This window comes from Palaemon carinicauda, chromosome 4, assembly GCF_036898095.1.
Source record: "Palaemon carinicauda isolate YSFRI2023 chromosome 4, ASM3689809v2, whole genome shotgun sequence".
Taxonomy (NCBI): Eukaryota; Metazoa; Arthropoda; class Malacostraca; order Decapoda; family Palaemonidae; genus Palaemon; species Palaemon carinicauda.
The window spans coordinates 191,764,396-191,786,895 of record NC_090728.1 but is presented as its reverse complement, the minus strand read 5'-3'; the positions used below and the strand labels follow the sequence as shown (position 1 = coordinate 191,786,895).

Here is a 22,500-nt window from a genome sequence, read left to right as displayed (position 1 = left end):
ATGCCTGGAATATGATCATTTTTATCACAACGCGGGCAACTGCGGATTGGTGATGGTGGGAGACTTTAGTCTGATCGCTCACAGCAAACCAACCTAGTATGGGTGCCCTGAATAGTACAGCTTTGCTGATCATGGCATACATTCCTACTGCTGTATATATCATAACATTTATAATGCAAGCAAAAATCGTTATATCTATAGGCCTATTCTTGTCATTTATTCTAAATTTTCGTCTTTGTAACTGTTACAGTTCTCATTGGCCTTTGAATCTACTGAAATATATAAGAAAAATAGGATAAAAATAAGAATATTCACCTCATAAACGTTATATTTTAAGTAAATGAACTTGAATGCACAGGCATATTTATGAAAAGAATATTAAGGCATCACTTTCTTTTGTTAAAAACAAACGACATTCGAATATTAGAAAAATATAAATGCATCTTGGATGAAAAGCCACAAGTTTGGGAAATCATAAATACGAAAAAAACGTATTTATTGAAATAACGTTAGGATAATTAGGATATGTGAACGTTCAAATTTAGCATTGGACTCTCATTCACGAGAATTCGCGAGATTTGATAGGCCTATTCTTACCAAGTCCATTATTATTATTATTATTATTATTATTATTATTATTATTATTATTATCATTATTATTATTATTATTATTATTATTATTATGAACGTTCACCTCAACACTGGACTCATCTCACGAGAATTCGCGATATTTATCCGGCTTGCCCTTACCAGGTTTACCCGGCTTTTCCGGCTTTTCCGGCTTACCAGGCTTCACCGGCTTAGACTCATTGCTCTCCTCTGAAATTGATTCGCTAGAACTACCAGAATTAGACTCCTCAGATTGGGAAATAAACCCAGATTTCCTAACCACAGTCCATACAGCCTTGAAGCCAGATTTGCGCTGCTTGGAGAAGAAGAGGATATTCATTTTATTCCCGCTGGAGAGGAACTCGTTGGCCAACGGTTTCTTAAACTGGCTGAATCTGCAGTACTGGAAGCTGCTGGAGGTTGGATAACTCGCGTCCCCGTCTGTGTTAATGATGATTTCGTTGTCTTCACAGTTCTGGTCTAGTTTGATTTTGGCGAGTTCCAGTCTGATCTTCTTTCCAGGAGGAGCCTGGAAATGGCAAATAGAAGATGTGTGATGTATTCTGTTAGATAGACCCATGGTCTAATGTAGTTGTATTGCTATTTAGCATTTTAGAAGCAATAACTGCCATGATTATAAACACAGTATAAGGACTTCAAAAGATGAATTTAAGAACACTATAGTATTTATGCTATTATGAAATACATTGCAATTAATAAATATAATTCCTCGTACTCTTTGAATTCGCCTTTTTTATGATTCCCAATAAACCACAAACAAGAATCAGAACAAAAGAAACAATGCTGTTTTTTTAATGAGCCACAGAAAACCGAGAAACATACCCTGATCCACCATTCACAGGCTTTACTCTCCCAAGCATCGTTGGGTTGAGATGGTGTCACTATCTTATCCGAAGTTCCAAGACCTCCGGTTGTGATGAGCTGAGAGAGAGAGAGAGAGAGAGAGAGAGAGAGTGAGAGAGAGAGAGAGAGAGAGAGATTATTACAAATTTCGTAACTGTATTAATGTAATAAAACCTTCGTGGTTTAATAGACCTAAGGCAATTCAACATAGCCTTGGCAAGAAAATGTTATGTAATTATTATTGTTATTACTAGCCAAGTCACAACCCTAGTTGGAAAAGCCAGATGCTATAAGCCCGAGGGCTCCAATAGGGAATAATAGCCCAGTGAGGAAAGGAAATAAGGAAATAATTAATGATGGGAACAAATTAACAATAAATCATTGTAAAACCAGTAACAACGTCAAAACAGATATGTCATATATAAACTATAATTTGCTCATAGACTTTAGGTTATTATATTCGTATTATTATTTTTCAATATATTCAAAATATATCTAAATACACAAATATTCATACACAAATTATGCAATAAGAAAAATGGCTTAGGTAGAGAGGGGTTCGAACGCTGGACAAATGTATATACCGTGAGTGACATTGTCACTGCCCCTTGCTTCTGCCACTCATGAGCGACCTTTGAACCCATGAAATTTTAAACCTTTAAACCTATAAAACTTTAAACCTTCGAAACTACATTTAAACCTTTAAAAGTTTAAACCTTCAAAACTACATTTTAACCTTTATTTGAACCCATAAAATTCTGAACCTTTAAACCTATAAAATTTTAAACTTTCAAAACTACATTTAAACCTTTAAAACTTTAAACCTTCAAAACTACTACATTTATAACTTTAAAAGTTTAAACCTATAAACCTTTAAACCTATAAACCTTTAAAACTTTAAACTTTCAAAACTACATTTAAACCTTTAAAAGTTTAAACCTTTAAACCTATAAACTTTTATACCTATAGACCTTTAAAACTTTAAACCTTCAAAACTACATTTAAACCTTTAAACCTATAAACCTTTAAAACTTTAAACTTTTAAACCTTTAAAAGTTTAAACCTTCAAAACTAAATTTAAACCTTTAAAAGTTTAAACTTTCAAAACTACATTTAAACCTTTAAAAGTTTAAACCTTTAAACCTATAAACTTTTATACCTATAAACCTTTAAAACTTTAAACCTTCAAAACTACATTTAAACCTTTAAACCTATAAACCTTTAAAACTTTAAACTTTTAAACCTTTAAAAGTTTAAACCTTCAAAACTAAATTTAAACCTTTAAAAGTTTAAACCTTCAAAACTAAATTTAAACCTTTGAAACTTTAAAACTTTTGACCTATACATCTTTAAACCTTTAAAACTTTAAACCTTCATAACTAAATTTAAACCTTTAAAAGTTTAAACCTTCAAAACTAAATTTAAACCTTTAAAAGTTTAAACCCTTAAACCTATAAACTTTTAAACATTTAAAACTTTAAATCTTTAAAACTTTAAACCATCAAAACTAAATTCAAACCGTTAAAACTTTAAACCTACAAAACTATAAACCTTTAAACCTTCAAAACTATATTTAAACCTTTAAAAGTTTAAACCTTCAAAACTAAATTTAAACCTTTAAACCCTAAAACCTTTAAAAATACCTTGTGACATTCAGAAGATTCTCGAGATATGGTGATGCTAAACCCTGGCGAATTGAGAGAACCATCACTGAAAAACTCTGCTTTGAAGTTGTAAGAAGGAAGTCTGATATCCCCATCCTTGGAGCCACAGAACCTAGAAGGATTAAATCCATTGGAGCAAACTTATGAAAAGGCAATTTAAAGCATAAGCCAGAGGTATAGAGCAATGGCCAGAAGTTCCAGCCATTTTGGTTAAAATCTTTATATCTTGGACTGAGTATTTAGATATAGTATGTAAAGTGCTTTTAATAACTGGCTCCAGGCTTGGTTTTTATATATTAAGATTCAAAGTGTCTGATCCTTTAAGATAGCTAAAATCACTGGATACAAAACACTATGCACTCACTATACACCCTCTACAACATTTACCAAGCATCCAAAAGGATATAATCACCTCCATATCTTACTAAGACAGACTATAACGTTTACACTTCTTCCAAAAGGATAAAATCACTGCCAGATCTTAAACTCAGACAGACTCTATAACGTTTACACTTCTTCCAAAAGGATAAAATCACTGCCAGATCTTACTCAGACAGACTCTATAACGTTTACACTTCTTCCAGAAGGATAAAATCACTGCCAGATCTTACTCAGACAGCCTCTATAACGTTTACACTTCTTCCAGAAGACTAAAATCACTGCCATATCTTACTCAGACAGCCTCTATAACCTTTACACTTCTTCCGGAAGGATGGATAAAATCACTGCCTTATCTTAATCAGACAGCCTCTATAACGTTTACACTTCTTCCAAAAGGATAAAATCACAAGCAGATCTTACTCAGACAGCGTCTATAACGTTTACACTTCTTCCAAAAAGCTAAAATCACTGTTAGATCTTACTCAGACAGCCTCTATAACGTTCACACTTCTTCCAGAAATCTAAAATCACTGCCAGATCTTACTCAGACAGCCTCTATAATGTTTACACTTCTTCCAGAAAGCTAAAATCACTGCCAGATCTTACTCAGACAGCGTCTATAACGTTTACACTTCTTCCGGAAGGATAAAATCACTGCCTTATCTTACTCAGACAGCCTCTATAACTGATTACACTTCCTTCAGAAGGCTAAAGTCACTGCCAGATCTTACTCAGACAGCGTCTATAACGTTTACACTTCTTCCAGAAGGCTAAAATCACTGGCAGATCTTACTCAGACAGCGTCTATAACGTTTACACTTCTTCCAAAAAGCTAAAATCACTGTTAGATCTTACCCAGACAGCCTCTATAACGTTCACACTTCTTCCAGAAATCTAAAATCACTGCCAGATCTTACTCAGACAGCCTCTATAATGTTTACACTTCTTCCAGAAAGCTAAAATCACTGCCAGATCTTACTCAGACAGCGTCTATAACGTTTACACTTCTTCCGGAAGGATAAAATCACTGGCAGATCTTACTCAGACAGCCTCTATAACTGTTTTACACTTCCTTCAGAAGGCTAAAGTCACCGTCAGATCTTACTCAGACAGCCTCTATAACGTTTACACCTCTTCCAGAAGGCTAAAATCACTGGCAGATTTTACTCAGACAGCCTCTATATCCATAGAAATCTTTAAAGATTAGTTTTTGTTTTATGTAAATTTTTGTATCTTAGGGGCTATCCAGGACCCCTTTCTCAGCCGACTTTTAAACAATGTCTGCACTTATACGAAAGCACCTTTACAGTCTTTAAACACAGTTTGTTTCGTGCAAAGTGCAATTACATATCCAAACAAACATGGAATTATTAATGACAAATAAGAGCTTGTTTAACCAATAAGAAAATAAACAGTAAATAAAAGACCACCAACTTTTGTTCGCCGAAGTACGGAATCGACTTGAAAGACACATAATCGAAGCAGACTTTCCGTTTCATTTTCAAAGCAGATTCTAAGCTGAAGCTGTTGAAGGTGACGCGGGCCCAGGATGGTTCGGGCTGTTGAGAGTAAGACCAAAGACTGAGAATTAGAGTAAGGTCAAAAGTTGAGAGTTAGAGTAAGAACAAAGACTGGGAATTAAAGTAAAGCCAGAAGTTGAGAATTATAGTAAGGCCAAAGACTGAGAATTAGAGTAAGGTCAAAGATAGAGAATTATAGAAAGATCAAATACTCTGAATTAGAGTAAGGCCAAAGGTTGACAATAAGATTAAGACCAAAGACAGATTTAGAGTAAGGCCAAAGGTTGAGAATTATGGTAAGTGTACAAAGACTGAGAAGGCTATATGGATTGATGTATGGATAGATGGATAAATATATTCACATACAAGTTTAAAAAGAAGAAAAACTAAAAAAGCCGACGTATACTCACAGACGAGCGGGACAAGGCACAGAATGCATTTGAAGGGTAATTTCCCATACCAAAGTTTGGAGAAGTCCAGAGGACTTCTGTATCGCTAATAACCTTTACTCCACAACCTCCACTTGTTGGCCTGGTTGTAGTACCAATTGTAAAAGGTGTACTTGTATTTGTTGTAGGTGTGGTTGTTGTTGTTGTTGTTGTAATCTCAGTAGTTGTTGTAGGGGTGGTGGTTGTAGGGGTGGTGGTTGTGGTTTTTATGGTTGCAGTTGGAGCTGTGGTGAGCAGAGGAGGCCGTGTGAATGAAAATCCAGCTGTAGTGAGAGGAGTCTGTGTTGCATTAGAAGAGGAGGTAGTTGTTGTAGGTTCTGGTGTAGTAGTGGTGGTAGTTGTTGAAGGTTCCTGTGGGGTAGTGGTGGCAGTTGTTGTAGGTTCTGGTGGGGTAGTGGTAGTAGTTGTTGTAGGCTCTGGTGTTGTAATGGTGGCAGTTGTTGTAGGTTCAGGTGTGGTAGTGGTGGTAGTTGTTGTAGGTTCATGTGTGGTAGTGGTGGCAGTTGTTGTAGGTTCTGGTGTTGTAGTGGTGGTGGTTGTTGTAGGTTCTTGTGTGGTAGTGGTAGTAGTTGTTGTAGGTTCTGGTGTTGTAATGGTGGCAGTTGTTGTAGGTTCAGGTGTGGTAGTGGTGGTAGTTGTTGTAGGTTCATGTGTGGTAGTGGTGGCAGTTGTTGTAGGTTCTGGTGTTGTAGTGGTGGTAGTTGTTGTAGGTTCTGGTGTTGTAATGGTGGCAGTTGTTGTAGGTTCTGGTGTTGTAGTGGTGGTAGTTGTTGTAGGTTCTGGTGTTGTAATGGTGGCAGTTGTTGTAGGTTCTTGTGTGGTAGTGGTGGTAGTTGTTGTAGATTCAGGTGTGGTAGTGGTGGTAGTTGTAGGTTCTGGTGTGGTAGTGGTGGCAGTTGTTGTAGGTTCTTGTGTTGTAGTGGTGGTAGTTGTTGTAGGTTCTGGTGTGGTAGTGGTGGCAGTTGTTGTAGGTTCTTGTGTTGTAGTGGTGGTAGTTGTTGTAGGTTCTTGTGTGGTAGTGGTGGTAGTTGTTGTAGATTCAGGTGTGGTAGTGGTGGTAGTTGTAGGTTCTGGTGTGGTAGTGGTGGCAGTTGTTGTAGGTTCTTGTGTTGTAGTGGTGGTAGTTGTTGTAGGTTCTGGTGTTGTAGTGGTGGTAGTTGTTGTAGGTTCTGGTGTTGTAATGGTGGCAGTTGTTGTAGGTTCTTGTGTGGTAGTGGTGGTAGTTGTTGTAGATTCAGGTGTGGTAGTGGTGGTAGTTGTAGGTTCTGGTGTGGTAGTGGGGGTAGTTGTTGTAGATTCAGGTGTGGTAGTGGTGGTAGTTGTTGTAGGTTCTGGTGTGGTAGTGGTGGCAGTTGTTGTAGGTTCTTGTGTTGTAGTGGTGGTAGTTGTTGTAGGTTCTGGTGTTGTAATGGTGGCAGTTGTTGTAGGTTCTTGTGTGGTAGTGGTGGTAGTTGTTGTAGATTCAGGTGTGGTAGTGGTGGTAGTTGTAGGTTCTGGTGTGGTAGTGGTGGCAGTTGTTGTAGGTTCTTGTGTTGTAGTGGTGGTAGTTGTTGTAAGTTCTGGTGTTGTAATAGTGGTAGTTGTTATAGCTTCTGGTGTTGTAATGGTGGTAGTAGTTGTAGCTTCTGGTGTGGTAGAGGTGGTGGAAGTTGTAGGTTCTGGTGTTGAAATGGTGGTAGTGGTTGTAGGTTCTGTTGTTGTAATGGTAGTAGTGGTTGTAGATTCTGGTGTTGTAATGGTGGTAGTGGTTGTAGGTTCTGGTGTTGTAATGGTGGTAGTTGTTGAAGGCTCTGGTGTGGTAGTGGAGGTAGTAGTTGTAGCTTCTGGTGTGGTAGAGGTGGTGGAGATTGTAGGTTCTGGTGTTGTAATAGTGGTAGTTGTTATAGCTTCTGGTGTTGTAATAGTGGTAGTAGTTGTAGCTTCTGGTGTGGTAGAGGTGGTGGAAGTTGTAGGTTCTGGTGTTGTAATAGTGGTAGTTGTTATAGCTTCTGGTGTGGTAAAGGTGGTGGAAGTTGTAGGTTCTGGTGTTGTAATGGTGGTAGTGGTTGTAGGTTCTGGTGTTGTAATGGTGGTAGTAGTTGTAGTTTCTGGTGTTGTAATGGTGGTATTGGTTGTAAGTTCCGGTGTTGTAATGGTGGTAGTGGTTGTAGGTTCTGGTGTTGTAATGGTGGTAGTTGTTGTAAGTTCTGGTGTGGTAGTGGAGGTAGTAGTTGTAGCTTCTGGTGTGGTAGATGTGGTGGAGGTTGTAGGTTCTGGTGTTGTAATAGTGGTAGTTGTTATAGCTTCTGGTTTGGTAGAGGTGGTGGAAGTTGTAGCTTCTGGTGTTGTAGCGGTGGTAGTGGTTGTAGGTTCTGGTGTTGTAATGGTGGTAGTGGTTGTAGGTTCTGGTGTTGTAATGGTGGTAGTGGATATAGGTTCTAGTGTTGTAATGGTAGTAGTAGTTGCAGCTTCTGGTGTTGTAATGGTGGTAGTGGTTGTAGGTTCTGGTGTTGTAATGGTGGTAGTGGTTGTAGGTTTTGGTGTTGTGATGGTAGTAGTAGTTGCAGCTTCTGGTGTTGTAATGGTGGTAGTGGTTGTTAGTTCGGGTGTTGTGATGGTGGTAGTGGTTGTAGGTTCTGGTGTTGTAATGGTAGTAGTGGTTGTAGGTTCTGGTGTTGTGATGGTAGTAGTAGTTGCAGCTTCTGGTGTTGTAATTGTGGTAGTTGTTATAGCTTCTGGTGCGGTATAGGTGGTGGAAGTTGTAGGTTCTAGTGTTGTAATGGTGGTAGTGGTTGTAGGTTCTGGTGTTGTGATGGTAATAGTAGTTGCAGCTTCCGGTGTTGTAATAGTGGTAGTTGTTATAGCTTCTGGTGTGGTAAAGGTGGTGGAAGTTGTAGGTTCTGGTGTTGTAACAGTGTTAGTGGTTGTAGGTTCTGGTGTTGTGATGGTAGTAGTAGTTGCAGCTTCTGGTGTTGTAATGGTGGTAGTGGTTGTAGGTTCTGGTGTTGTGATGGTAGTAGTGGTTGTAGGTTCTGGTGTTGTGATGGTAGTAGTAGTTGCAGCTTCTGGTGTTGTAATGGTGGTAGTGGATGTAAGTTCTGGTGTTGTGATGGTGGTAGTGGTTGTAGGTTCTGGTATTGTGATGGTGGTAGTGGTTGTAGGTTCTGGTGTTGTAATGGTGGTAATTGTTATAGCTTCTGGTGTTGTAATGGTGGTAGTGGTTGTAGGTTCTGGTGTTGTAATGGTGGTAGTGGTTGTAGATTCTGGTGTTGTGATGGTGGTAGTAGTTGTAGGTTCTGGTGTTGTGATGGTGGTAGTGGTTGTAGGTTCTGGTGTTGTAATGGTGGTAGTGGTTGTAGGTTCTGGTGTTGTAATGGTGGTAGTGGTTGTAGGTTCTGGTGTTGTGATGGTAGTAGTAGTTGCAGCTTCTGGTGTTGTAATGGTGGTAGTGGTTGTAGGTTCTGGTGTTGTAATGGTGGTAGTTGTTATAGCTTCTGGTGTTGTAATGGTGGTAGTGGTTGTAGGTTCTGGAGTTGTAATGGTGGTAGTGGTTGTAGGTTCTGGTGTTGTAATGGTAGTAGTGGTTGTAGGTTCTGGTGTTGTGATGGTAGTAGTAGTTGCAGCTTCTGGTGTTGTAATGGTGGTAGTGGTTGTAGGTTCTGGTGTTGTAATGGTGGTAGTGGTTGTAGGTTCTGATGTTGTAATGGCAGTAGTGGTTGTAGGTTTTGGTGTTGTGATGGTAGTAGTAGTTGCAGCTTCTGGTGTTGTAATGGTGGTAGTGGTTGTAGGTTCTGGTGTTGTAATGGTGGTAGTGGTTATAGGTTTTGGTGTTGTAATGGTAGTAGTGGTTGTATACTCTGGTGTTGTGATGGTAGTAGTAGTTGCAGCTTCTGGTGTTGTAATGGTAGTAGTGGTTGTAGGTTCTGGTGTTGTAATGGTGGTAGTGGTTGTAGGTTCTGGTGTTGTAATGGTGGTAGTGGTTGTAGGTTCTGGTGTTGTAATGGTGGCAGTGGTTGTAGGTTCTGGTGTTGTAATGGTGGTAGTGGTTGTAGGTTCTGGTGTTGTAATGGTGGTAGTGGTTGTAGGTTCTGGTGTTGTAATGGTAGTAGTAGTTGTAGCTTCTGGTGTGGTAGAGGTGGTGGAGGTTGTAGGTTCTGGTGTTGTAATGGTGGTAGTTGTTATAGCTTCTGGTGTTGTAATGGTGGTAGTGGTTGTAGGTTCTGATGTTGTAATGGTAGTAGTAGTTGTAGCTTCTGGTGTGGTAGAGGTGGTGAAGGTTGTAGGTTCTGGTGTTGTAATGGTGGTAGTAGTTGTAGCTTCTGGTGTGGTAGTGGTGGTGGAGGTTGTAGGTTCTGGTGTTGTAAGAGTGGTAGTTGTTATAGCTTCTGGTGTTGTAATGGTGTTAGTGGTTGTAGGTTCTGGTGTTGTAATAGTGGTAGTTGTTATAGCTTCTGGTGTTGTAATGGTGGTAGGGGTTGTAGGTTCTGGTGTTGTAATGGTGGTAGTGGTTGTAGGTTTTGGTGTTGTGATAGTGGTAGTGGTTGTAGGTTCTGGTGTTGTGATGGTGGTAGTGGTTGTAGGTTTTGGTGTTGTGATGGTAGTAGTAGTTGCAGCTTCTGGTGTTGTAATGGTGGTAGTGGTTGTAGGTTCTGGTGTTGTAATGGTAGTAGTGGTTGTAGGTTCTGGTGTTGTAATGGTAGTAGTAGTTGTAGCTTCTGGTGTGGTAGAGGTGGTGGAGGTTGTAGGTTCTGGTGTTGTAATGGTGGTAGTAGTTGTAGCTTCTGTTGTGGTAGAGGTGGTGGAGGTTGTAGGTTCTGGTGTTGTAATAGTGGTAATTGTTAGAGCTTCTGGTGTTGTAATGGTGTTAGTGGTTGTAGGTTCTGGTGTTGTAATAGTGGTAGTTGTTATAGCTTCTGGTGTTGTAATGGTGGTAGTGGTTGTAGGTTCTGGTGTTGTAATGGTGGTAGTGGTTGTAGATTCTGGTGTTGTGATGGTGGTAGTAGTTGTAGGTTCTGGTGTTGTGATGGTGGTAGTGGTTGTAGGTTCTGGTGTTGTAATGGTGGTAGTGGTTGTAGGTTCTGGTGTTGTAATGGTGGTAGTGGTTGTAGGTTCTGGTGTTGTGATGGTAGTAGTAGTTGCAGCTTCTGGTGTTGTAATGGTGGTAGTGGTTGTAGGTTCTGGTGTTGTAATGGTGGTAGTTGTTATAGCTTCTGGTGTTGTAATGGTGGTAGTGGTTGTAGGTTCTGGAGTTGTAATGGTGGTAGTGGTTGTAGGTTCTGGTGTTGTAATGGTAGTAGTGGTTGTAGGTTCTGGTGTTGTGATGGTAGTAGTAGTTGCAGCTTCTGGTGTTGTAATGGTGGTAGTGGTTGTAGGTTCTGGTGTTGTAATGGTGGTAGTGGTTGTAGGTTCTGATGTTGTAATGGCAGTAGTGGTTGTAGGTTTTGGTGTTGTGATGGTAGTAGTAGTTGCAGCTTCTGGTGTTGTAATGGTGGTAGTGGTTGTAGGTTCTGGTGTTGTAATGGTGGTAGTGGTTATAGGTTTTGGTGTTGTAATGGTAGTAGTGGTTGTATGTTCTGGTGTTGTGATGGTAGTAGTAGTTGCAGCTTCTTGTGTTGTAATGGTAGTAGTGGTTGTAGGTTCTGGTGTTGTAATGGTGGTAGTGGTTGTAGGTTCTGGTGTTGTAATGGTGGTAGTGGTTGTAGGTTCTGGTGTTGTAATGGTGGCAGTGGTTGTAGGTTCTGGTGTTGTAATGGTGGTAGTGGTTGTAGGTTCTGGTGTTGTAATGGTGGTAGTGGTTGTAGGTTCTGGTGTTGTAATGGTAGTAGTAGTTGTAGCTTCTGGTGTGGTAGAGGTGGTGGAGGTTGTAGGTTCTGGTGTTGTAATGGTGGTAGTTGTTATAGCTTCTGGTGTTGTAATGGTGGTAGTGGTTGTAGGTTCTGATGTTGTAATGGTAGTAGTAGTTGTAGCTTCTGGTGTGGTAGAGGTGGTGAAGGTTGTAGGTTCTGGTGTTGTAATGGTGGTAGTAGTTGTAGCTTCTGGTGTGGTAGAGGTGGTGGAGGTTGTAGGTTCTGGTGTTGTAAGAGTGGTAGTTGTTATAGCTTCTGGTGTTGTAATGGTGTTAGTGGTTGTAGGTTCTGGTGTTGTAATAGTGGTAGTTGTTATAGCTTCTGGTGTTGTAATGGTGGTGGGGGTTGTAGGTTCTGGTGTTGTAATGGTGGTAGTGGTTGTAGGTTTTGGTGTTGTGATAGTGGTAGTGGTTGTAGGTTCTGGTGTTGTGATGGTGGTAGTGGTTCTAGGTCCTGGTGTTGTAATGGTGTTAGTAGTTGTAGGTTCTGGTGTTGTAATGGTGGTAGTGGTTGTAGGTTCTGGTGTTGTGATGGTGGTAGTGGTTGTAGGTTCTGGTGTTGTGATGGTGGTAGTAGTTGCAGCTTCTGGTGTTGTAATGGTGGTAGTAGTTGCAGCTTCTGGTGTGGTAGAGGTTTTGGAGGTTGTAGGTTCTGGTGTTGTAATAGTGGTAGTTGTTATAACTTCTGGTGTTGTAATGGTGGTAGTGGTTGTAGGTTCTGGTGTTGTAATGGTGGTAGTGGTTGTAGGTTCTGGTGTTGTAATGGTAGTAGTGGTTGTAGGTTCTGGTGTTGTAATGGTAGTAGTAGTTGTAGCTTCTGGTGTGGTAGAGGTGGTGGAGGTTGTAGGTTCTGGTGTTGTAATGGTGGTAGTAGTTGTAGCTTCTGTTGTGGTAGAGGTGGTGGAGGTTGTAGGTTCTGGTGTTGTAATAGTGGTAATTGTTAGAGCTTCTGGTGTTGTAATGGTGTTAGTGGTTGTAGGTTCTGGTGTTGTAATAGTGGTAGTTGTTATAGCTTCTGGTGTTGTAATGGTGGTAGTGGTTGTAGGTTCTGGTGTTGTAATGGTGGTAGTGGTTGTAGGTTCTGGTGTTGTAATGGTGGTAGTGGTTGTAGGTTCTGGTGATGTAATAGTGGTAGTTGTTATAGCTTCTGGTGTTGTAATGGTGGTAGTGCTTGTAGGTTCTGGTGTTGTAATGGTGGTAGTGGTTGTAGGTTCTGGTGTTGTAATGGTAGTAGTAGTTGTAGCTTCTGGTGTGGTAGAGGTGGTGGAGGTTGTAGGTTCTGGTGTTGTAATGGTGGTAGTAGTTGTAGCTTCTGGTGTGGTAGAGGTGGTGGAGGTTGTAGGTTCTGGTGTTGTAATAGTGGTAGTTGTTATAGCTTCTGGTGTTGTAATGGTGTTAGTGGTTGTAGGTTCTGGTGTTGTGATAGTGGTAGTTGTTATAGCCTTTGGTGTTGTAATGGTGTTAGTGGTTGTAGGTTCTGGTGTTATAATGGTGGTAATAGTTGTAGTTTCTGGTGTGGTAGAGGTGGTGGAGGTTGTAGGTTCTGGTGTTGTAATGGTGGTAGTAGTTGTAGCTTCTGGTGTGGTAGAGGTGGTGGAGGTTGTAGGTTCTGGTGTTGTAATAGTGGTAGTTGTTATAGCTTCTGGCGTTGTAATGGTGTTAGTGGTTGTAGGTTCTGGTGTTGTAATAGTGGTAGTTGTTATAGCTTCTGGTGTTGTAATGGTGTTAGTGGTTGTAGGTTCTGGTGTTATAATGGTGATAGTAGTTGTAGCTTCTGGTGTGGTAGAGGTGGTGGAAGTTGTAGGTTCTGATGTTGTAATGGTGGTAGTAGTTGTAGGTTCTGGTGTGGTAGAGGTGGTGGAGGTTGTAGGTTCTGGTGTTGTAATGGTGGTAGTAGTTGTAGCTACTGGTGTTGTAATAGTGGTAGTTGTTATAGCTTCTGGTGTGGTAGAGGTGGTGGAAGTTGTAGGTTCTGGTGTTGTAATGGTGGTAGTAGTTGTAGCTTTTGGTGTGGTAGAGGTGGTGGAGGTTGTAGGTTCTGGTGTTGTAATGGTGGTAGTAGTTGTAGCTTCTGGTGTGGTAGAGGTGGTGGAGGTTGTAGGTTCTGGTGTTGTAATGGTGGTAGTAGTTGTAGCTTCTGGTGTGGTAGAGGTGGCAGAAGTTGTAGGTTCTGGTGTTGTAATAGTGGTAGTTGTTGTAGGTGCTGGTGTGGTAGAGGTGGTGGAGGTTGTAGGTTCTGGTGTGGTAGAGGTGGTGGAGGTTGTAGGTTCTGGTGTTGTAATGGTGGTAGTAGTTGTAGCTTCTGGTGTGGTAGAGGTGGTGGAGGTTGTAGGTTCTGGTGTTGTAATAGTGGTAGTTGTTGTAGCTTCTGGTGTGGTAGAGGTGGTGGAGGTTGTAGGTTCTGGTGTTGTAATGGTGGTAGTTGTTGTAAGTTCTGGTGTGGTAGAGGTGGTGGAGGTTGTAGGTTCTGGTGTGGTAGTGGTGGTAGTTGTTGAAGACACTGGTGTGGTAGTGGAGGTAGTTGTTATAGCTTCTGGTGTGGTAGAGGTGGTGGAGGTTGTAGGTTCTGGTGTTGTAATGGTGGTAGTTGTTGTAAGTTCTGGTGTGGTAGAGGTGGTGGAGGTTGTAGGTTCTGGTTTCGTAATAGTGGTAGTTGTTGTAGCTTCTGGTGTGGTAGAGGTGGTGGAGGTTGTAGGTTCTGGTGTTGTAATGGTGGTAGTTGTTGTAAGTTCTGGTGTGGTAGAGGTGGTGGAGGTTGTAGGTTCTGGTGTGGTAGTGGTGGTAGTTGTTGAAGACACTGGTGTGGGTAGTGGAGGTAGTTGTTATAGCTTCTGGTGTGGTAGAGGTGGTGGAGATTGTAGGTTCTGGTGTTGTAATGGTGGTAGTTGTTTTAAGTTCTGGTGTGGTAGTGGAGGTAGTTGTTATAGATTCTGGTGTTGTAATAGTGGTAGTTGTTAAAGCTTCTGGTGTGGTAGAGGTGGTGGAGGTTGTAGGTTCTGATGTTGTAATTGTGGTAGTGGTTGTAAGTTCTGGTGTTGTAATGGTGGTAGTAGTTGTAGCTACTGGTGTTGTAATAGTGGTAGTTGTTATAGCTTCTGGTTCGGTAGAGGTGGTGGAAGTTGTAGGTTCTGGTGTTGTAACGGTGGTAGTGGTTGTAGGTTCTGGTGTTGTAATAGTGGTAGTTGTTATAGCTTCTGGTTCGGTAGAGGTGGTGGAAGTTGTAGGTTCTGGTGTTGTAATGGTGGTAGTGGTTGTAGGTTCTGGTGTTGTAATAGTGGTAGTTGTTATAGCTTCTGGTGCGGGAAAGGTGGTGGAAGTGTTAGGTTCTGGTGTTGTAACGGTGGTAGTGGTTGTAGGTTCTGGAAGGGTAACTATGTTGGTTGTCATAGATGCTGTAGTTGTTGAATTTTCTGTAGTCAATGATTCTCTTGTAGTAGCAACAGTTGTTGTTTTAGGTTCTATTGTAGTAGTGGGAGCAGCTGTAGTAGTTGATATTGTTGATCCTGTGGTGGTTTCGTACCTAGAAAGACATACAGTGTATATATATATATATATATATATATGTATATATATATATATATATATATGTATATATATATATATAGTATATATATATAAGAAAATTCAAGTTGTGAAAATAGTCAGATGATATTTCATTCCTTTCTTGACGTACAGCTTATATTATTATTAATATTATTATTAGCCAAGCTACAACCCTAGTTGTAAAAGCAAGATGCTACAGTATAAGCCCAGGGGCTCCAATAGGGTAAATAGCCCAGTGAGGAAAGGAAATAAGGAAATAAATAAATGATGATACTATATCTCTCATAATAATGGTGGTAGTTTTCGTAGGTTCTGCTGTTGCAATGATAGTTGTTGTTGTAGATTTTGGTGTTGTAATGGTGGTAGTTGTCGTAGGTTCTGGTGTTGTAATGGAGGAAAATCTAATGGACATTCTAGAGGTCAAATAAATCCTAGTAATATAAGCTTTTTTTTTTCAAAATAAGAATGAAGTTTTTCAAACACTCATAATTACATAGGTGTCTCTTCTCTCTTTACTTTTGAGTAAGAGGCTTAATAATGGTAACTAGAACGAGCACTCTGTAGAAAGCATACTTTCACCTATAGTAGGTAGTAGGTTGGCCAGGGACCCAGCCACCCGTTGAGGTACTACCGCTAGAGAGTTATAGGGTCCTTTGACTGGCCAGACAGCACTACAGTGGATACTTCTCTCTGGTTACTGCTAATTCTCCCTTTGCCTACACATAAACCAAACAGTCTGCCCTATTCTTTACAGTTCTCCTATTTCCTCATACACCTGTCAACACTGAGATTACCAAACAATTCTTCTTCACCCAAAGGGTTAACTACTGCAATGTAATTGTTCAGTGGCCACTCTTCCTCCGAGTAAAGGAAGAAGAGACTCTTTAGCTATGGAAAACTGCTCTTCTAGGAGAAGGACACTCCAAAATCAAACCATTGTTCTCTAGTCTTGGGTAGTGCCATGGCCTCTGTACCTTGGTCTTCCACTGTCCTTAGTTTAGAGTTCCTCTTGCTTGAGGGTACACTAGGGCTCACTATTCTATCTTATTCTCTTCCTCTTGTTCTGTTAAATTGTTTATAGTTTATATAGAAATACTTATTTTAATGTTACTCTTCTTAAAATATTTAATTTTCCTTGTTTCCTTTCCTCACTGGACTATTTTCCCTGTTGGAGCCCCTGGGATTGTAGCATCCTGCTTTTCCAACTAGGGTTGTAGCTTAGCAAGTAATGATAATAATAATAATAATAATAATATCATTTTATGATTATTGTTATTATTATTATCATTACTTACTAAGCTACAACCCTAGTTGGAAAAGCAGGATGCTATAAGCCTAGGGGCCCCAACAGGGAAATATCCCAATGAGGAAAGGAAACAAGGAATAATAATAATAATAATAATAATAATAATAATATCATTATTATTATAATTTTTATTATTGTTGTTATTATTATTATCATTTCTTGCTAAGCTATAACCCTAGTTGGAGAAGCAGGGTGCTATAATCCTAGGGGCCCCAACAGGGAAAATAGCCCAATGAGGAAAGGAAACAAGGAAAAATAGAATAAAAATAATAATAATAATATTAATAATAATAATAATTATTATTATTATTATTATCATTATTATTATTATTATCATTACTTGCTAAGCTACAACCCTAGTTGGAAAAGCAGGATGCTATAAGTCTAGGGGCCCCAACAGGGAAAATAGCCCAATGAGGAAAGGAAACAAGGAAAAATAGAATAATGATAATAATAATAATAATAATAATAATAATAATAATAATAATAATAATAATAATAATAATAATAATATTAATCAAATGGCCTCATATATCACTGCCTTGGGTTATTTAGCCCAAATTTATTTAAAGAACATCATAAAAGCCGTGATTAACAAATAGAATTAGAAATGTAGAACTAACTTACATCAAGCAGTCTGTATCAGGGGCAAAAGCCACTGTTGCTGACCAGCCTGAATAGGCTCCAGTCTCCGCCTCGAAAAAACAGGACCAGCTGGTGCCCCTTTGAGGTGAAGGACGTTCCAGGAGTAATGTCAGTTCCGCAATACCTACAAATTAAAATGGAGTAGGATATGAGAGAGAGAGAGAGAGAGAGGAGAGAGAGAGAGAGAGGAGAGGAGAGAGATATGAGGGGGACTTTTAAAAGGATATTTTTTTCTGGTATACCAGAGTACATTTTTAATATCTACAATTAACAGAGAGAGAGAGAGAGAGAGAGAGAGAGAGAGAGAGGTTTAAAAGCATATCTCTACAAGGATGTCTGAGAATAGATTTAATATTCGCAATTATATATATATATATATATATATACATATATAAATATATATATGTGTGTATATATATATATATATATATATAAAGAGAGAGAGAGAGAGAGAGAGAGAGAGAGAGAGTGAGAGAGAGAGAATGTTTAAAAGCATTTTTTTCAGATAAGTCAAAATACATTTTGACTAATTGAAAGTCAAAATTAAAAAAAAATCAGAAAGTTCTCCTAATAACTTGAATTTTGAATTTTTTAAGAATAGTATTACTCTAAATATCTACAAATTAATTAATATTATTTCCAGAAATTCAAAGAAACAGAAAAGTAAGTCTTTTTCTGTATGAAACAGCTTCTACTAATTTTAATTTCTATCTCTAAAGAATAATATTGCTCTACATATATACCAAAAATTAGAGGAGTACTCAGTAGAGTGCAGACCTCCACCGCGGAGGCTTATTTCTTGACCCTTTAATCGACCTTGACCCTGACCTTTGATCTTGACCTGTATTAATTGGCGTGGATTTTCATACACTCAAATATGAACCAAGTTTGAAGTCTCTGTGACAACGATGTCCAAACTTATGGCTGATTACGTGAATTGGACATTTTGCTTAGCCGCAACCTTGGCCTTTGACCTTGACTTTCAAAATTTAATAATTTCCAGGTTTTTACTTAGCAGTTAATCGCTGTAAGTTACATCAAACAACAATTCTAAAATTGTTACTAAGAAGCTGTTCATAAACAAACACATAAAACAGTGGTTAAAACATAACCTTCCAACTTCGTTGGCGGAGGTAATAATTGCTATAGTCCATTTCTTTTATCGAGGCAGATTTGCACCGACTCGCAGCGGTGCCCTTTTAGCTCGAAAAAGTTTCCGGATCGCTGATTGGTTGGACAAGATAATTCTAACCAATCAGCGATCAGGAAACTTTTCCGAGCTAAAAGGGCACCGCCGCGAGTCGGTGCAAATATGCATCGCTAAAAGAAATGGACTATAGTCATCCTTACACATCTCCGTTGTATAGATCATCTGTTCTTATCTCCAGGAAGTCGAAGAAACAACAGTTATGTCCATCGCACTGAGAACTCTGCCCGTACATCTCGAAGGAGCTGAAGGTGATGTTTACGAAGTGGCACTTCGGAGCCTGAATCCATTTCACGCATTTCGTACCTCCGGGGAAAAATTGACGGTGATAAGTTTCAAATGCTGTAATGTCCCTGACTGGTGAACGCCTGATTGGGTTCGAGTCCCGCTCAAACTCGTTTGTTTCTTTGGCCGCTACAACCTCACCATCCTTGTGTGCTAGGGATGGGTGGTTTGGGGGAGCCTATAGGTCTATCTGCTGAGTAGTCAGCAGCCATTACCTGGCGCTTCTTGGTCCTAGTTTGGGTTGCTCTGGTCGCTGCAACCTCACCATCCTTGTGAGCTAAGGATGGAAGGTTTGGGGGGACCCTATAGGTCTATCTGCCAAGTAATCAACAGCCATTACCTGGCCCTTCTTGTTCCTAGCTTGGGTTGCTTTGGTCGCTGCAACCTCACCATCTTTGCGAGCTAAGAATGGGTGGTTTGGGCGAGCCTATCTATCTGCTGAGGAGTCAGCAACCATTGCCTGGCCTTTCTTGGTCCTAGCTTGGGTGGAGATGGGCTTGGGCGCTGATCATATGTATATATGATCAGTCTCTAGGGCATTAACCTACTTGATAAGGCAATGTCACTGTCCCTTGCATCTGCCATTCATGAGAGACCTTTAAATCTTTAAATGCTGTCATTCATGACGTAAGCTTAAGGCCATTTGTAATTTCTAGACATTCGAAAAAAAAAATTATTATAGACATCTATAGTGCTTTTATTTTGGGGCATTCTGAAAATTTTTTAATGCAAGCAAATAATCCTGATGAAATAGACTGATTTGTAATTTTGAAATTTTGAAAAAGAAAAATTATATTTTTCATTATTGAGTCATCTATCAAGAATATTCTTTTTCATTGAAAAGAAGTAATCTTGATAACATAGGCCTAGAAGTAGGCCTACCAGTCTTTAATTCTGGAAATTTGAAAAAAAGTTTTTTGATTAAAAACCATCTATCTTTAATAATTATTGTGTTGATTTGAGCCATTCTTAATCCTTTTTAGTTAATATAATCTTTAGACTACTTAACAAACTGAAGTGGAGAATTCAAAGAAGTTTTTATTATTTTTCTAAATATTTCTGAAGTAGGTCTATATTAACATAAAAATCATGAATTTAGTTCAATCTGCATTTTGATCAAAATTGATTTTTTTTATTTGATAATTTTCTTCATCAGCACATTCTTCGAACCACATTAATATAAATAAATAAATAAATATATATATATATATATATATACAGTATATATATATATATATATGTGTGTGTGTATATATATATATATATACACATATATATACAGTATATATATATATATATATACACATATATATACAGTATATATATATATATATATATATAACTACACTCAAACTATCTGAATTGCGATTCCATCTCTTCTCAACTTACCAGGTGGATAATTATTTGGATAATTTGGTGAGGTGACATTCCCCTCACTGGTTACATTTTGAGAACAGCTGGATATCATGCTATCTGCGGAGCGAAGAGAAGAAATTAGATACTATTTCTAATGGCACGAGGAGCTACGGGTATAACTGCTTCTAGAACCCAGCTTAGCTAGGGGGAAAAAACGTTTTGTAGATACTATTTCTAATGGCGAGGAGCTAAGGGTATAACTGCTTCTAGAACCCAGCTTAGCTAGGGGGAAAAAACGTTTTGTAGATACTATTTCTAATGGCGAGGAGCTACGGGTATAACTGCTTCTAGAACCCAGCTTAGCTAGGGGGAAAAACTTTTTATAGATACTATTTCTAATGGCAAGGAGCTACGGGTATAACTGCTTCTAGAACCCAGCTTAGCTAGGGGGAAAAAACGTTTTGTAGATACTATTTCTAATGGCGAGGAGCTAAGGGTATAACTGCTTCTAGAACCCAGCTTAGCTAGGGGGGAAAAAACGTTTTGTAGATACTATTTCTAATGGCGAGGAGCTACGGGTATAACTGCTTCTAGAACCCAGCTTAGCTAGGGGGAAAAACTTTTTATAGATACTATTTCTAATGGCAAGGAGCTACGGGTATAACTGCTTCTAGAACCCAGCTTAGCTAGGGGGAAAAAACGTTTTGTAGATACTATTTCTAATGGCGAGGAGCTAAGGGTATAACTGCTTCTAGAACCCAGCTTAGCTAGGGGGAAAAACTTTTTATAGATACTATTTCTAATGGCAAGGAGCTACGGGTATAACTGCTTCTAGAACCCAGCTTAGCTAGGGGGAAAAACTTTTTATAGATACTATTTCTAATGGCAAGGAGCTACGGGTATAACTGCTTCTAGAACCCAGCTTAGCTAGGGGGAAAAAACGTTTTGTAGATACTATTTCTAATGGCGAGGAGCTAAGGGTATAACTGCTTCTAGAACCCAGCTTAGCTAGGGGGAAAAAACGTTTTGTAGATACTATTTCTAATGGCGAGGAGCTACGGGTATAACTGCTTCTAGAACCCAGCTTAGCTAGGGGGAAAAAACGTTTTGTAGATACTATTTCTAATGGCGAGGAGCTACGGGTATAACTGCTTCTAGAACCCAGCTTAGCTAGGGGGAAAAAACGTTTTGTAGATACTATTTCTAATGGCGAGGAGCTAAGGGTATAACTGCTTCTAGAACCCAGCTTAGCTAGGGGGAAAAACTTTTTATAGATACTATTTCTAATGGCAAGGAGCTACGGGTATAACTGCTTCTAGAACCCAGCTTAGCTAGGGGGAAAAAACGTTTTGTAGATACTATTTCTAATGGCGAGGAGCTAAGGGTATAACTGCTTCTAGAACCCAGCTTAGCTAGGGGGAAAAACTTTTTATAGATACTATTTCTAATGGCAAGGAGCTACGGGTATAACTGCTTCTAGAACCCAGCTTAGCTAGGGGGGAAAAACGTTTTGTAGATACTATTTCTAATGGCGAGGAGCTAAGGGTATAACTGCTTCTAGAACCCAGCTTAGCTAGGGGGAAAAACTTTTTATAGATACTATTTCTAATGGCAAGGAGCTACGGGTATAACTGCTTCTAGAACCCAGCTTAGCTAGGGGGAAAAAACGTTTTGTAGATACTATTTCTAATGGCGAGGAGCTAAGGGTATAACTGCTTCTAGAACCCAGCTTAGCTAGGGGGAAAAACTTTTTATAGATACTATTTCTAATGGCAAGGAGCTACGGGTATAACTGCTTCTAGAACCCAGCTTAGCTAGGGGGAAAAAACGTTTTGTAGATACTATTTCTAATGGCGAGGAGCTACGGGTATAACTGCTTCTAGAACCCAGCTTAGCTAGGGGGAAAAACTTTTTATAGATACTATTTCTAATGGCAAGGAGCTACGGGTATAACTGCTTCTAGAACCCAGCTTAGCTAGGGGGAAAAAACGTTTTGTAGATACTATTTCTAATGGCGAGGAGCTAAGGGTATAACTGCTTCTAGAACCCAGCTTAGCTAGGGGGAAAAACTTTTTATAGATACTATTTCTAATGGCAAGGAGCTACGGGTATAACTGCTTCTAGAACCCAGCTTAGCTAGGGGGAAAAAACGTTTTGTAGATACTATTTCTAATGGCGAGGAGCTAAGGGTATAACTGCTTCTAGAACCCAGCTTAGCTAGGGGGAAAAAACGTTTTGTAGATACTATTTCTAATGGCGAGAAGCTACGGGTATAACTGCTTCTAGAACCCAGCTTAGCTAGGGGGAAAAAACGTTTTGTAGATACTATTTCTAATGGCGAGGAGCTACGGGTATAACTGCTTCTAGAACCCAGCTTAGCTAGGGGGAAAAAACGTTTTGTAGATACTATTTCTAATGGCGAGGAGCTACGGGTATAACTGCTTCTAGAACCCAGCTTAGCTAGGGGGAAAAAAACGTTTTGAAGATACTCAGGAAATACGGAAGCATGGGGTCGAAACTGGTTAACCTAACCTGGCCTGACCTAATTTCACCTTATTAAAGCATGGATTCAAATCTGCTTTGACTTAACCTAACATAACCTGACCTAATTTCGCCTTATTGAGGCATGAAATCAAAACTGCTTTGACTTAACCTAATCTGACCTAGCTTCACCTTATTGAAGCATGGAATCAAAACTGGCTGACTTAACCTAACTTAAGCTGACCTAACTTCACCTTATAGAAGCATGGATTCAAAACCGGTTGACCTAACTTCTCCTTATTGAAGCATAGAATCGAAACCTGCTGACCTAACCTAGCCTGACTTAACTTCACCTTATTGAAGCAT

At 39.5% G+C, this 22,500-nt stretch overlaps 2 protein-coding genes across 2 annotated transcripts in view; both read right to left on the bottom strand.

The window, feature by feature from the left end:
* Positions 1–332: 332 nt before the first annotated feature.
* On the bottom strand, positions 333–14,825 carry LOC137639807 (mucin-2-like). The gene is given in 10 exon segments (XM_068372049.1): positions 333–1,138; positions 1,453–1,551; positions 3,117–3,249; positions 4,953–5,077; positions 5,449–9,321; positions 9,586–11,138; positions 11,302–11,336; positions 11,368–11,402; positions 11,434–13,940; positions 13,942–14,825. Coding segments are annotated over 10 exon segments (9,543 nt in total). The 5' UTR covers positions 14,699–14,825; the 3' UTR covers positions 333–712.
* LOC137640311 (protein SpAN-like) overlaps positions 14,695–22,500 on the bottom strand; it is a 20,540-nt gene continuing 12,734 nt past the window's right edge. The window contains exons 7-10 of the mRNA XM_068372944.1: positions 19,687–19,770; positions 18,156–18,318; positions 16,788–16,929; positions 14,695–14,831 (exon numbers count right to left, since the gene is read on the bottom strand). Coding sequence (XP_068229045.1) covers positions 16,803–16,929; positions 18,156–18,318; positions 19,687–19,770 — 374 coding nt within the window. The 3' untranslated portion in view covers positions 14,695–14,831; positions 16,788–16,802. The remainder of the gene's footprint in view (positions 14,832–16,787; positions 16,930–18,155; positions 18,319–19,686; positions 19,771–22,500) is intronic.